This window comes from Mesoplodon densirostris, chromosome 11 (assembly GCF_025265405.1).
Source record: "Mesoplodon densirostris isolate mMesDen1 chromosome 11, mMesDen1 primary haplotype, whole genome shotgun sequence".
Classification (NCBI taxonomy): domain Eukaryota; kingdom Metazoa; phylum Chordata; class Mammalia; order Artiodactyla; family Ziphiidae; genus Mesoplodon; species Mesoplodon densirostris.
In genome coordinates, this window is record NC_082671.1 from 97,237,544 (window position 1) to 97,254,263 (window position 16,720).

At 35.5% G+C, this 16,720-nt stretch overlaps 1 protein-coding gene across 6 annotated transcripts in view; it reads right to left on the minus strand.

Annotated features, from left to right (window-relative positions):
* The window catches only part of METTL25 (methyltransferase like 25), a 117,781-nt gene that overhangs the window by 39,886 nt on the left and 61,175 nt on the right, over positions 1 to 16,720 (minus strand). For all 6 annotated transcript variants that reach the window (XR_009533832.1, XR_009533831.1, XM_060113727.1 and 3 more), the window contains 3 exons: positions 14,921 to 15,015; positions 10,993 to 11,022; positions 6,233 to 6,306 (listed from right to left, as the gene is read on the minus strand). Coding sequence is in view for 4 of the 6 variants with exons in the window: in XM_060113727.1 (XP_059969710.1) it covers positions 6,233 to 6,306; positions 10,993 to 11,022; positions 14,921 to 15,015 (199 nt within the window). In the remaining 2 variants the exon portion in view is untranslated. The remainder of the gene's footprint in view (positions 1 to 6,232; positions 6,307 to 10,992; positions 11,023 to 14,920; positions 15,016 to 16,720) is intronic.

Genomic DNA, 16,720 nt, shown 5'->3' on the forward strand with positions numbered 1-16,720 from the left:
TAATGAGTAGCTCCAGCATATAAGGCTTTGTAGGTCATAGTGAAAATATTAGCTTTACTTTCAAGTGAATAAGAAACCATGGGAAGACAGTGAGCAAGATCTCACTTAAAAATATTAACAGGATCACTGTGGCTATTGTGTGGAGAATAGACTCTAGGGGGCAAAAATAGAAGCAGGAAGACCAATTAGGAGGTTATTACAATAATCTACATGAGAGATGATGGTGGCTTTGACCAGGGTGGTGGCCCTGAGGATGGTTAAGAAGTGGTAGAATTTTAGATATATTTAATTAGACAGACTATAAAATTGTTGAAGGACTGGATCCAGGCAGTGTGAGAGAGAGAGGTCAAAGTTATCCTGGCCTGAGCACCTAGAAGAATACTCTTGTCATTAACTGGACTATAGATATGAAATTCACCAGCATATAAATGGTACTGAAAGCCATGAGACATGATGAGATCACCTAGGTAGTAGGAACTGATAGAAAAAAGCACTCCAAAAATGAGAGGTCTGAAAGAGGAAGAGGAGTCAGCAAAATAAACTGGATTAAAAAAAAAATGAAAAAGGTGACTATCTTAAGAGGGACTTTCTCTAACAAATGAAAGTAAAAAGTGGTAAATTGTGTGAAATACTTATGGCAGGCTAAGTAAGTTGAGGATTGAGAACTGACCAGGAGATTTAGCCACATGGGGTCATTAGTGCCCCTGAAAAGGGGAGTTTGATGGAGTGATGGAAGTAGGGTCTGATTGGAATTCAAGTGAAATGGGAAAGAAATTGGCAGCGCTTTCAAGGAGTTTTCCAGTAAAGGAAAGAACAGATATGGGATAGTAGTTGGACGGGAAAATGGTTCCAAAGAGGATTTTCAGAATCTGTGCTCTTAACCACTATGATAGATGACTTCAATTAATAAAGCTGAAAACTGGCCATCGGGGCTCACCAGGTGGCAGAGGAGTACACACAAACAACTCATTGTACATTTAGATTCAATAAGAGCAGTGAATCCCAGATTAAGTACTATGGGAGGAGAGAGTGAGAAGGAGAAGAGAAAGATACCAGAGATGTCTTCCAAACTGGGTTTTAAAGAATGCCTAGGATTTCACCTGCCAGAGGTCAGGGAAAGAAAAGGTGCAGAAATGGGGAGGAGAATATTTCAGGTAGGCAAAGGAGCTCCAAGGAAGCATACGAGGTCCAAAAATAATTGCATGGAAATGATGAATAATCCAGTATAAAACAGTGTGCATGGGCAGCTGCTTGGGGTGCAGAGAAGGAAGAACGGGGTGATGAATTAGTCTGGAAAGGACATTAGTGGTACCTTAGAAATGGCCTTGAATGCCATAATAAAGACATTTTAGTTTTTGAGTATAAAGAAGAGAAATTATCAAACATTTTGAAGTGAGGAAAGTGACATAACTGTTTCTGAAAGATAAATGATGGGACTTGAAGAACAGATTAAATTAAAAGGGGGCCCTCTGTCAGAATAAAGCACGGTTAGCATGCTAAAAAGGAATCAGTATTCTTTCTTTTAATAAAAGTGAATGCACTAGATCTAATTAAAATTCTACTCAAGTGAATCCAACACCACCCACATGCTTTCCCCAAAATACAATTGTAAGAATATGGTTTCCTTGTAGCATTTTCCAGAGAAGCAACGTTAGTTTAGGAAATTATAGGAAAAGGTAAAGTAGACATATACTAAATAAAAATAAGCACATGAAGGACAGAAAGTATCAAAGTTCAGTTTCTCCATCATCAGAAAATATTTATGAAGTTATTTATTTTGCATTTTATATGCTAATACCTACTGAAAGACTTAAAGAACCTTTAAGTATTTCTTAAGACTTAACATAAAATTTTGCTGAAAATGGCAATCACTTAAGGAAGTTACAAAAATCTTCAAAATACTCTTCAATGTAAAAGATACAGACCTGCTAATCTGACCACACATTATGGACTAAAGAAGTAGCTTTAATTTGGTGAGCCAGTTTTCATGATCTGGTTTTTCACATACCTATTTGATTACTGCAAAATCAAAATGAAAGTTAAACTAATTCATAATTACAGGCATCAAAATTTATGTATTTCTTCTACAGCTGTTTACAGTACTCATTATGAAAGAGAATAATAAAGTAAGTAAAGTATACACATCAATTTCTCTGCTCTCTTTTGAAGTGTTCTAAAGGATTTTTATCCCTTATCCCATTAAATGCTTTCTTTGGCATTTTATTCCCTTAGAAAGTTTCCAGATAAGGACTAATTATAACATTTTAAGATTATATAAATTATTGAGTTTTAACATAAGTGTTAAATGTTAATTCACAATTACAATAGAGTAAAAATGCTATAGTTTTTAAGTCCATGAAAAAAGTTTACTTCTAATCTTATGTTATATAAACAATTAAACTTAAAGAAACTTTCAGAACAATATTTCAAGTAGTCTGAAACAGTATATCACTTGAAGACAATTTATTTAATTAGCAAGGCAAGCTGAACAAAATGCAGAAGAAATAATTCAGTGATCTTATTTTCTGTCTTTAGTAATCTTGCTGGCCAGTGATTCCAATCAAGTTAACCTTGTTAACAAGGCTAATACAAGGAGACCTATAACTCCACTCATATTAAAAATATCCCAAAGAATTTAAACTAAAAAGAAGCATGGGATAGCAAAAAGAAAACTTTTGTGGACTATGAATTTGGTCCTAGCTCTGGTTCTTTTAGGCTGTACGACTTAAGATAAGCTTTTAACCACTTCATCCTAATTTTCCTTACTACTATAATGAGGTGACTGTAACAGATACTAGGAGTATAATATGTAGTTCAACTAACCCTGGGGTGTAGCCTGAAATGAGTTTATAATTTCACTGCTGTTGAACACAAACAAGTATTTACAAAATACTATGTATAAGTTATAAAGAATGTCCATAAAATGAACACTTATATGCAACACCAAACTTGAGAAATAGAACATTAACAGTCTCTAGAACTTCCTATGTGCCCCTCATCTTCCCCACCTCAACACTTTGTCTACTCAGTTGTCCTCCCTCCCATAGGATACTATACCACTGAATATTGCTTGTGTTTATCATTCTTATGCTTTTCTTGATTCTTTACCACATATTTACATTCCTGAATTAATTATACCATTTGTGCTTGTTTCCAAATTATATATGAATTTTTCTATAACGTTTAGATTCACAACACTCATCCACTTGGATGCATGTAGTTGTAATTCATACATTTTCACTATGACATAGTATTCCACAACAGTTTATCCATTCTCCTATTAATGAAATTTTTTTTTTTTTTTTTTTTTTTTTTTTTTTGCTGTACGCGGGCCTCTCACTGCTGTGGCCTCTCCCGTTGCGGAGCACAGGCTCCGGACACACAGGCTCCGCAGCCATGGCTCGCGGGCCCAGCCGCTCCGCGGCATGTGGGATCTTCCGGGATCGGGGCACGAACCCGTGTCCCCTGCATCGGCAGGCGGATTCTCAACCACTGCGCCACCAGGGAAGCCCTAATGAAATTTTTATTCCTAGACTTTTGCTCTTATAAACATTGCTGCTATTGATCATTCTTTTTTGTTGTTGTTATTGCTGTTTTATTTTATTTTTTAAAATTTGGCTGGGCCGAGCCGCGCGGCTTGCAGGATCTTAGTTCCCGGGCCAGTGGTCGAACCCGCGCCTGGGCAGTGAAAGCGCTGAGTCCTAACCGTGGACTGCCAGGGAATTCCCCTTTTCCGTAGTTAAGAAATGGCATCTGGGGGAAAATGAAGCCCTAAAAGCTGGCTTCCTTTCTCTTGGTTTCCATCTTCTAGACATTTGCTGTGTAATTTTTAATTTCCTTGATAGTCTCTGATGTTCTCAAACCAATTAAAAACAAATTTAAATACACACATACTTGCATATACACAAACACACATACTTGTACACACACACCACACACTTGCATATATACACATCTCTAGCATTTTTAGTTTTTCTCAGAAGGAGGGTTAGCCCTAATTACTTAGTCTGCTGTTACTGGAAGTAGGTTTCTATCATTTTCTTTGGTTTCTGCACATGCCATCCTGACTAGAATATGGAAGACTCTTGTGTGGACACTACATCCTATGCATTCAGAACCTGATAGGCTGCCTGCCCCACAATGAACAACCACTGGGTTAAAAAATATAACATGTGCACGTCTTGGCAACTAATTAGAATGTGTGGTTTGATGATAAGAAAAGAATCGAATATGATTTTAAGATTTCTAAAGCTTGATAATGGTCATGCAATTCCCCAGAAATGACAAAAGAAGTCAAGAGACAGAAGAAAGAGGAACAGAATTGGTGGGAAGCTGACTTTGTTTTTTGGCTGTGGCTGAATCTGGTGTATTTTTAAGGTGCTTAAGGTACTTAAGTGAGGCTGTTTAGAAGCTGTTGCTCTATATTGAGAAATAGAGATTTGAACTTCAAAAACGAGGTAGGAGCTGGATACATGATTTAAGTTATTTGTTGTGAGGGTAACTGTTAAGAGAAAGAGGAAATATAAAGAGACAGCAGCTAAGTGTAAAACACTAGAGAATTTCTGGATATACCAAGGGGATGAGTAAGAAGAAAAATGCTTACAGAAGACAGATGAGAGTTCAAGATAGGAAAGGAAACTTAGAGGAATGCAGCTTAATGGAAGACAATGAGGATGAGAGTTTGGAGAAAACAATTATTACATGATCAAATATGGCTGAAAGGGCTTCCCTGGTAGCGCAGTGGTTGAGAGTCCGCCTGCCGATGCAGGGGACACGGGTTCGTGCCCCGGTCCGGGAAGATCCCACATGCCACGGAGCGTCTGGGCCCGTGAGCCATGGCCACTGAGCCTGCGCATCCGGAGCCTGTGCTCCGCAACAGGAGAGGCCACAACAGTGAGAGGCCCGCGTACCAAAAAAAAAAAAAAAAAAAAAAAAAAAAATATATATATATATATATATATATATATATATATATATATATATATATATATATATATATATATATATATATGGCTGAAAGCTCATTAAAGATCTGGAATCAAAGAAGTCTTAAATAACATCTACTGAGTAATAAAGGCAGGCAGGAATGTGGAGGATTGGAGAGATTTGAATTTTTAAGTGAGAAGATAGGTTCAGAAAAGAGTGTAGATGATCTTAAGTGGTCATCAAGAGAACAACAAACACAGTAATGAACAGATTTGATGTCTTAAAGGAAGGCAGGCAGTCAATATTTGAGTAGACATGAATTTGCACAATTTTGTGACTTTTTCCAATAAGGTTAGCATCTTGGGGTGAGTTTAGAGAAAGGAACCAGTTTTCAGGAAACCATGAGAAATTCACTTTCAGACATTTTGTAGATTAATATATGGAAAAGAGAATGGAGATAGGGACACAGATTTGGGAGTTATCTACATAGAAATGACAATTAAAATCAATGGTATATGTAGATATTTGTATGTCATAATTTCTTTTAGTAAAAAAATAGACTATTTTTCTTAGAGAAATTATACCTAATCTGAAAATAGCTTCTATTTCTGTTAATAAGTTTGGATTTGTTTTTGAGAACTTGAAAACTACCCTATTTTAGTTTGAAGAATAATCCTATTATAACGAAATGGCAATCAGAATCCTAAAATTATAACTAGTACGAAGAAACATTCATGAAACTTGAAGGGACTGCAGATGTATGCTTGAGTATGGCACAGTTGTTGAACCAATATTATGAAAAATTCTCCTAATCCTTGCCTTTCTGTATAGGCAGCCATTATCTGGGGAAAACAGAAACAAAACATATGCAAGGCTACTATTCTACCAGTACAGACATGAATGGCCACCTGGCTATTTAAGATTGATATCTGCTCTAATTAGTTAAGTGTTTATGCTATAGTGGTTGTGAAATATTTTAAATATAACCCCTGCTCATATTATATTCACTGAATTACTTACATATAACATTTCAATACTTCTCAAATTCTGAAGTACATTTTACATATATTTCTTTATCATCACAACAACGTTTCAGGACAAAAGGGAATCATTAGAACCCTTACTTTAATAATGATTAACCTAAGATACGGTTGCTGCATAGTTCTTTGTTACTTACTGAAATCATGCTCAAATTCAAAGCTTCTTCTACTAATAACAGTGACCCTGAATGAATTCACCTGAAAACTAAAAGTCACTTCACTTCTAATACAGGATAGTTATTCTTACTGAAATGAAATCATCATACCATTTGGTGATGCCATAACAATCTTTAATAATATCCTGAAGTACGGCACGATAGAAGAGTGATTCAGTAGGCAGCTGAAAAAAATGCAGATATATATGAGCACAAGAAACAAATAAAAAACAGAAATCAAATCAATACTTGAGGGTCAGAACCATAAGTGAATGTTAGAAACCTGAGCTCATTGCTAAACATAGGGGATAATTTTATAACTTTTCTATTCTAAGTTACAATGTACTTGGAGGCTAGTTCTCATTGAGAAAATACAAGAAACTATGAAAGTAGTAGTAGTGAATGAGGAAGAAAAGGAATAATCAAAGAAAAATTAGCTAATGTCCCAAATGGAGTGTTTATCAGTTAAAAACGTAGAAATAAACTTCATGACCAACCAAGTCAGTCCTGTATAAGAGAGCAGACATGTAGGACGTGTGAAAAAGAGATAACAATGTGCATCTTTCCTAATGGTGGTGGATTAGAGATATTACCAAGGATTCACAGCCAGAGAGAGAAGGTACTACCCTAAGTAAGGACATACTAAAATATGTCTGAGGCCTAAAAGATCACCGCATTGCTACTACAGAGTTGAAAAGAAGGGCCTTGGAAAGGACATGAGATCAGAGACTGAAGTCTCAGCAGGACTTCATTTCCTGGGGAAAAAGAGGTGGGAAGTGTCCATGAAGGTGCAAAGGTAGGAAAAAAGGAATGGCTGAAGAGAAGGTCCCTAATGATGCATAAGAGTTTCAAAGTAGGAGGTAAAAAAGTACTATACATAAAAGAAAGAGTGCTTCACTGTAGCAATGTAAGAGGTACCCTTAAACTAAGAAAATACAAAAAGTTGCCAAAACTCCATCCACATCCCCATCCAACAGAGATATCAGCAACAACCACCTTGCTTCCATGCAAAGTTATTATTGAAAAAAAAAAGGAAAAATGAGCAAGTATGGAGGGAGGCTGGCAATACTGAATGCTTTTGAGAAGTCAAGTAAGTTGAAAACTAAAAACTCTCCAACTATGGGTAAAGTTTTAACGATAGAGTTCAGTGGAATGTGTACTTCACTGAGTTATCCTTTTGTAACTTCTATTCTCCTTCTGAGCCCCAAATTGTTATCTTCATTTGTTTTCAATGAGAACACATCTGGATTCAGGTGGAGTTTAACAGAAAACAAAATTTTGCCTGTGTGCTCAGGCAGAAAACCTACTCCACTGTCCCTTTCCCCCATCTAACATCGAGTTCCTACACTATGGGCCCCAGGTGCTGACTACAAAAAACCACAAGTTGGGAGTCGAGGGTCAACCATTATTTCTTGGGTCTCCGCCCGACGGCACTGCCTTCTTAAGTCACTGGAGAACGTCTGATTCGTAGGGTCCTGACAGAGCACTTTGAACAACACAAGTTATATCCTCTCTGGATGCTGACAACAGTGAGGAGGGTGATTACAGTAGGAAACGGTGTTAGGGATACCACAGTCCCCAACTCAACTCCTAAAATAACTCAATGAAAGCAGACACAAATACACACTTGAGTGCTCACACTCAAATTTATAACCTTCAAAAGGCACACTCCTTATGTAAAATCTCTTTCCAAATGCAACTTCTTGACTTGAGACAAAATCTGATTTCTAAGTTTTCCTTTCCTGAAGATTTCTCCAAACATTTCATTAAGAGTTTCCTCTCTCTGGATATATTTTCCATTTGATGTTTTTTCATCTTGAGTAATTTTTTTCTTCAGTACCCCAGATCTCTGCTTTATCATCTGCTCCCCACTTTCCCCAAATCCTTTCAGTTCTCTCACAAAAGTGCTGAAATCCCTTTTCATATATTAACACCTACTCTTATACTGTTCTACTGAAATTCAAGGCATTTTGGGAAATAAACTATTACATGAAGTGAAATATTAGTATTATAAATGGCTTACAAAGTTCTTAACTTTTTAGTTGATTAGCTATAATAGGTAGGAATTTCATTTTTATTTATTTATTTTTAACATCTTTATTGGAGTATAATTGCTTTACAATGGTGTTAGTTTCTGCTTTATAACAAGGTGAATCAGTTATACATATACATATATCCCCATATCCCTTCCCTCTTGCATCTTCCTCCCTCCTACCCTCCCTATCCCACCCCTCATCACAAAGCACCGAGCTGGTCTCCGTGAGGAATTTCATTTTTATGTAAATTTTATATGAAACTCCTAAAAATAGTCGAGCTGTTACTTGAAGTGAAGAAGCCTAGCTCTGATGTCCCAGTAGTACCAAGTCATGATGCTATTTTGCCTCTCTGACACTTTGGCAGGGATAGGGTGTCATTCATTTTTTTATTAAATACTTTCATTTAGGAAAGCAAAGAAACCCTTAAAAATAAAGCTCTCCTTTCCCATGCCTTTTAGAAAAATTATGTAAAATGGTATCCAAATAATTTAGAAATAACGTATATTTATATTGTTATTAAAAACTGATTGTAGAAAGGCCACCAAAAAAGACCAAGAAATGTATTTTAAGCAAGAGAACATACAAAAATGGACTGCACAGAGGAACACAAACAGGATAGAATAAAAATCATCATTCCCAAGTTACCCTGAGTAAATAAGAGCTTTACAGCTGTTTCCTAAGAGAAAGGAGAGTTATGAAGTGCCTTCGAACGTGCATTCCTGGAATAACTAGGACTATCCATCCTGATAAATACAAATGGGGGTAAGTGGGAAGGAAGTCAACATCTCCCGAGCAGCCTGTGCCTGACTACTCCAGGAATAAGCTAGATGTGGCTCAGAGTTTACTTTCTTTCCTTCACAAGTGATAAACCAACTTAACAGTTTAATGCATTTTAAAATGGGAGGGAGCAGAAAGAGTACACCCTTAAAGTATATATGTGTGTGTGTGTGTGTGTGTGTGTGTGTGTGGTGTGTATATATATATATATATATATATATATATATATATATATATATTAGACATGCATTTTACAGGTCTAGTGGAAAGGGCACTAAGCTGAAAGAACTCTGCAATTAACTGAGCTAGAATGCACTTCTAAACTTCTGCTGTATATCATGTTCTCAAGTTTGGGGAATACCCAACTCATAAAAGATTGACTGTAAACATAACAAGCCCTTGGGAAATTGAAAAACAGAGCACAAATGCATTGGAGCACTATTATGATTAAGGCTCTTTCCTCTTCCAGACCCCAAAGGAACCACTATTTTGATCTGTACTATAGTTAAGAGCTAGGGCTCCAGAGTCAGAGACTCAAATCTCAGTGTTCACTACTTAACAGTTTCCTCATGTGTATCGTGGGATAACAGTCCCGATCTCACAGGCCATGTATGCAGCACTTTAACTGATGAAGAAAACTTTGAACAGTACTTTGGTAAGCTCTGTGTTAAACTTAGGTATTATTTTCATGATCATAATTATTAACCACCTGTAACAGTAACAACAGTTGATATTTATTGAACACTTACTATGTGATAGACATTGTTTTAAGCATTTTACATCTTTCACTCATTTAATCCTCACAAAAACTCTATGAGGAAGGTATTATTGTTACTCTTATTTTTTTAGTATTATTATTATTTGTATTTTACAGATAAAGAAATTAAGCTATGGAGAAATCATGATGTGTCTCTGATCACTAAGCCAGTAACTGATGAAGACCAGCAGACTGCTGATGCAAACCAGCAGTCTGAGACTAAAGCTTACACACTTAAACAATATGCTCAAATGCCTTTAAAAAATCAGTTTTTATCAATTTTCAGATAGGTATAATGAGTATTCTTAAAAAAACCACACAAAATTCTTAGCATTGTGTCTGGCCCAAAGAAAGCACTCAGTAAATGATACTTGTTGCTACTATTATGCTACTATTATTCTTAAAAATTTAAATTGACATATTAATCCTCCCTGAAAATAAGCAAAAGAGAAATTTCTAAAATTTAGGTCCAATAAGAAGACTTCTGTGAAAAATTTAAAAGGAACTCTTAAAAATATACTTTAAGGGGCATCCCTGGTGGCGCAGTGATTGAGAGTCCGCCTGCCAATGCAGGGGACGCGGGTTCGTGCCCCAGTCCAGGAAGATCCCACATGCCGCGGAGCGGCTAAGCCCGTGAGCCATGGCCGCTGAGCCTGCGCATCCAGAGCCTATGCTCAGCAGCAGGAGAGGACACAACAGTGATAGGCCCGCGTACCGCAAAAAAAAAAAAAAAAAACTTAAAAATTCCTAATATGTTTCATAAATCTTAAGGTAGAGGAAAAGGCAATTACATGAATATGTGAAAGATACATTTAACATCTGTTTATATGTAAAAACCCATTTGGTTGTTGCAACTAATGACTAATGAAGTCAATAAAGAAGAAAGTTAAAAAACAACCAACTAAAATGTGTGGTTTGGACTATAGCTAAAAAGTAAATTGAATGCTATAACTTGTTTATCTTTGCTTGAACTAAGCCCATAAAAGCCTGACAGTCAGCAATAACATTCTTTAGAAATATTTATAGACTGTTTAATATAGTATGAATAAATGAGACATTAGTACAAGAGTATAACGTGGAAGTTTTCCTAAAAGTTCAATTTACTTTTCCTGAGAATTCACTTCTCTTTTAAAGTAAACTTACAGAAAATGTATAAGTTTGAATATGAATAGGTGACAAGAACAGGTGATATTTATAAAAATCCATCAGGTTTTAGGTTCATCAGCAGGTCAAGTATGAAGAGTACTTTGAGGAAAACTATCACGTTCATCAGTTGGATTAGAGTAAACATGCTCACTTACCCCTTGGCCGACTGCAACACGCTCCAGTGCCTTTAAGGAGAAAAAAATAAGACAAAGACAGCTGATATATTTAGTCTTGTCTTATAAGACTTATAAACACACTGTATAAGGGCTTCTAAAAGTGACACTTAAAAAGATTAATTAAATGATAACATATAAGTTTATACACTTAAAAGTGTTAATATCATTAAGGAATGGTAACTGGTACACTTGTATAATTTAGGGCTGATATATGGATGTGTGTCACGCACACAAACACATACACACCCCAACTGTATACACTCCTTGAATTTTAGAAGGAATTAGAAAACAGGAAAGAAATAAAATGACATATTCTTGGCTCACTTTTATTGCAGCTAAAACAATCAAATAAATCCAAAACTATTATTATGTATAGACATACATAAACATATTTATATGAGTACTACTTTTTAACTTATTTTCTTCCAATTTTTTATAAATGTATAATTTTATCTTTTATTAAACAAAATTATATTGAACTGATTATAGTTGAAATCTTAGTTTAGAAAAGTACATATATTTTTGGTCTGCATGGTCAGATTCAAATCAAATTCACATATGATCAAGTCACCATAAGAGAAAGTAATACATATTTTTGCAATTTTATATATAGCTGCTTTTACAATGATATTTATTTAAAATTCAAAACATTTTTATAAAAAATTTATAAAATTTTCCCAATATTTTATAAAATCTTCCCAATATTTCTCATAAATACTCATAATCTAACATACATGAAAGGATTTGTTATAATTTAAAAATGGAATAGGGTCTTCTGAAACTTTCAATTTTTTAGACATGCATTTCTACACTTACATTGTTTTATAACTAAATTAGATATAACATTTTAGCTAAAATTTTATTTTTAAAGTTTTTGTTGGAAAATATTTCAAACATAAAGAAAAACAGTAAAATGTAACAGTGCATATACTTCCTACTCAAATTTAAAGTACTCATATTTGCTTCAGATGGCTATGTCTTCATAAATAATACTTTTTAGATACAGATGAATCATGTACTTTTTTTTGAGGGGGGAGGGGTACGCGGGCCTCTCACTGTTGTGGCCTCTCCCGTTGCGGAGCACAGGCTCTGGACGCGCAGGCTCAGCGGCCATGGCTCACGGGCCCAGCCGCTCCGCGGCATGTGGGATCTTCCTGGACCGGGGCACGAACCTGCGTCCCCTGCATCGGCAGGCGGACTCTCAACCACTGCGCCACCAGGGAAGCCCTGAATCATGTACTTTTAAAACTGAAAGAAAATGTGCAGATTATCCCAAGTGCAAATTTCTCAGATGCACAAGGTCACTGACAATGGCGGCATCTTGATGCAAGCTGCACAGCTAGTTAGCAGGTGAACAGGAACTAAAAACTTGTTTTCTGAACCCTGGTTTACTTCTCATGCCCTCACACCATGAAGAGTTAGTGGGAAAATGAGTTCATGGTATAAAAGCTTGCTTTAAAGAAATTTTTTGAAGGAAAAAAATGTAATTTTTCCATTGACTTCAAGGATACCTTCATGAACATCTAGAACCAGAGTGTTATGAATACAGAAGATAGTTATTATATAATTTTTGTATTAAATTAAGTAGCAACAGGCCCAGAACAAGTATGTTATTGAAGAAAAGACTGAGTTTTCATTTACAGTACTGGTTGTGTTCATTTCAGATTAAATTTTTGTGTTACTTGCTTTGCTAAAAGGCCGAACTATCAATAATAAAGAAACAAAAGTTTTTAATAATAAATGATGTGGCATCAATAAAAATATCATATAACACAGGACTACTTTTGGTATGTGTTGCTGATGTGTTTGTTTTAGAAATACCAATGATAAAATCTGATTACATAATAAAAGATAATCAGGTAGGTGATAAGCAGTTTCTTACAAACATTAATAATTTTTCTTGGCTAATAAATATACCAAGTGTTCATTTCATACTAATCCAAAATATTTTACAGTTTTATCAGGCTAAAATTATGCTGACAAGATTGCACTAATGTAATTAATTTTTCCCCTCTAGTTAGTACCCTTAACAATTTATCTGAAAGTGTCACCAGAAAGGTATACTTCTCTCTCTCTCTCTCTCTCTCTGTGTGTGTGTCTCTCTCTCAACCCTTTAAGCTTTGAATATTTGTAGAAAAGGTCAGTTATGGAGCAAAAGGCAGTCAAACAAGATGCACCAAAAGAAATATGTTCCTTAGACTTTCCTAGATTACTCTAGCATCAAAAAAAGAAGTCAAGGTGAGCAAAGGCAGGGATAGAGTTAAGGAGAGGGGCATTCCATGAGAAGCTGACATTGGTCAGGCAAAGTTCTTAAGTGCGGCACAGTTGACAAATTCTACATTTTGGAATTTATTTTTCAAAAACTCTTCTTTTTGGTTTGTTGAATGCTTATTTTTATAGCAAACATTTTTATTTTGTGGATATATTGTATCATTTTATCTTTCTAAGGGATACTAATAGTTATTTTATTTTACTTTGGATAGTATCCATTTCCTCCAAGTTGCTACTTTTCTATTTGTTTATCTGATCTCTTTTCTTTCATGTTAGACTTTCTTAGACAACTAATGATTCTTGGCTTTTTGATAATTAAAATGCGGTAATCATAAACTTGATTAGAAGCACTGTGCTTATGAGTGAGGACTTTTAATTGTGGGTCTCACCACAAAGGTCCTATTTCATTGTGAAATCCCTAATGCCAATATCTTTAGTCTTTTCTCTTAGGCTAATCAGATTCCCTATAAAAGACCATTTCAATTTCTTGCCTAGAAGGTGTAAGCTGCCAGCATTCTGGGAACCAAGTCATTCCAAGAATGACCTCTCATTCTAACAAGACCCTAAATGAGTATCATTTACAAATATAATGAAAGAAAGACAAATTCCCAGAAAAGTATTTTAAGAGGACTCACAAAAGGAAATCATTATTTGAGCATAAATAAGATTTCGAAGTTAATGCTCAGATATGTGACCCAGAACACTGGAACACTTTTTTATGTTGCTGTGTTATTGGCAATATAAAAAATATTGAGATAATGACCACAAACTAGTTAAGTTATCTTGGGATTGGACATTAAACACATTATTTTAAAAGCTATATTTTAAATTTATGATGACAAAGTCCAATTATACCATTTAACTGGCATCTGTTCCTTTTTAAACCAACATAACACCACAAAAAGAGAAGACTGTGGGCTAAAGTGTTCTAGGCCTAAGGACACGAGCTAAATAAAGATCTCACTTAACTAGATAGTTACTCCATATCCCAGGTAGCTTAATAAGATTTTTCCCATTTTATAAAAAATTAGGAGGACAAATGATCTGCTACAAACAAACACAAACATACCACAGAGCTGTGGATAAAGCACTAAAGTAATTCTGTGTTTAAGACTTGGTTGTTGGTACATTTTATATGATAATTAAAGTAATTATATGTAAGAAATTAAGTACTATAATGTAGAATTATAGTATAATTATAAATTGTTATCACACTGCAAGCAGAGTGAGTAGTGTTGGAAGGGTAAGTCATTTTTTTTTTTTTTTTTTTTTTTTTTGCGGTATGCGGGCCTCTCACTGTTGTGGCCTCCCCCGTTGCGGAGCACAGGCTCCGGACGCGCAGGCTCCGGACGCGCAGGCTCAGCGGCCATGGCTCACGGGCCCAGCCGCTCCGCGGCATATGGGATCCTCCCAGACCGGGGCACGAACCCGTATCCCCTGCATCGGCAGGCGGACTCTCAACCACTTGCGCCACCAGGGAGGCCCGGTAAGTCATTTTTTTCCTCATAATTTGCAATGCACAAAAACGTTAATAATGACACTGCAAAACCTGGCATGTAATGAAGCCAAAAATAAATAAATAAAATTCTGCAACATCTGGATAAAGCTCTAAGTCCAGGAAAAAAAACAGTCATACCAAACATGCTGACATTCTGGCATTCCGGCCACAGCACCATCTCTCTTCCTTTAAATAGTGGCACATTGGAAATCCCCACTTTTCTTGGGTACATTCTGCAGATGGAAGAAAAATATGGATTATTTAAATAAAATTCTTCCTCTTTTAGTTAAAGTAAATAATCTATCGAGAAAGCATATCAGTCATTTGAAAGTCAAACAGTAGTTAAACATGTAAGTGGTAATGTTTAACAGTTCATTCCAGTATGTTAATTAAAAGCATATTAATATTATGAAAATGGTATTTTCTCAACAACAGCTGTTTTGTATTTAAGCTCCAGGTCTGATACCAACCAATTTGCCAAAATTATTTCTCAAATATTTAGCAAAAGCAATTTAAAATGGAAATACTTTGCATGTTCAGTGTAACTACAGAAGATAAGTAATGAGATACTGGGCATTTACTGCTGACCCGACTTCTAATAAAATGGTTTATTAAATGTGACATTTGGCAATTTATTATAGAACAATATTAATTCATCCCTAACAATGTTGAAGCATCAATTTTTTTTTCAGCCACGATGTTCACTTTCCAGAAAATGAACAGCTGTATAGGCTCTTATTTTTTCACTACATTGACAGGCTATAAGATTTTCAACTGTGATTCAGTTTGGCTCAACTGCATTTATGGTTCGAGTAACAACAAAAAAATCAACATTTTCTGCTTAATCACAGGTATCTGCTGCCCAACTCACTAACAGAGTTACACGTGCAACTTGCAGATGTGTAAGCCCCTTATGTACAACTATTAACTGCACAGGTTTCTCAAAAGGAAAAAAAAATTTCTATTTTAAATTAAAGTCTAGAAAAGCTTAAGCCTATCAAAACTGTGGCAATTAAAAGAAAACTGAGATGAATATAAATTTTCTATTAGGTTAAGTAAAACAGAACTAGAATACAAGAAAATGCTTTAAAAGAAAATACTGTTGAGGTAGATTCCACTAAATAAACTTCTGTGTTATGAAAGGTCAAATGATTTTTTATTAAAATAGAGAAAATTTAAATTTCATGCAGATCATAAGCCTGTGATAGTGATTTCTTTCAGGTATTAAAGTAAGATTTACAATAGACATTATTGATACTCAGATGGAAGATATTGACCCTGCCCTAGGAATATAAATAATAATAATGCTAGTATTTATACAGCACTTAATATTGTTAGGCACTATTGTAAGTGCTTTAAATGGAATAACTAGCTTTAAATGCTAAGAGCGCTAAATGTATTAACTAGTCACCACAGCAGTTCTGTGCAATAGGTACACTATTATTCTCATGTTTCAGATAGAGAAAGTGAGCACAGGGAGGTTAAGAAAACTGCCTACGTTGCAAATCTAGCACATGGCAGAGGTGGAATTTAAACCCAGGCAGTCTGACACCAGGGGCCATGCTCTTAACCACCAGGCTATATAAACAATTTCACTTTACAAGTGCCCAGGAATCATGGAGCCCTTGAAGCCTATCCAGTAACTAGGGACCCTGGACTACTTCCTCTGTCAATTTCCAAGATGCCTTGAAACAGCGTTTGAGTTTTACCAAAGGCTTTATGATTTAACTGAAACATGATTATTGCTAAATCAAAGGGTTACTGTAAGTACTTCACTTTTTTTCTTACAACTGAAGAAAGAAATATCTAAACTTTACTGTAAAGGGTAAGGGGCTAGAGAAATGGGGTTGTGGTCTTTTATTGAGAGTGTTAGGAAAAGTGCTAACCAATAAAACAGCTAGTTCTTTCCCTTCCCCCATCTGTTCTCTCCTTCTTCCT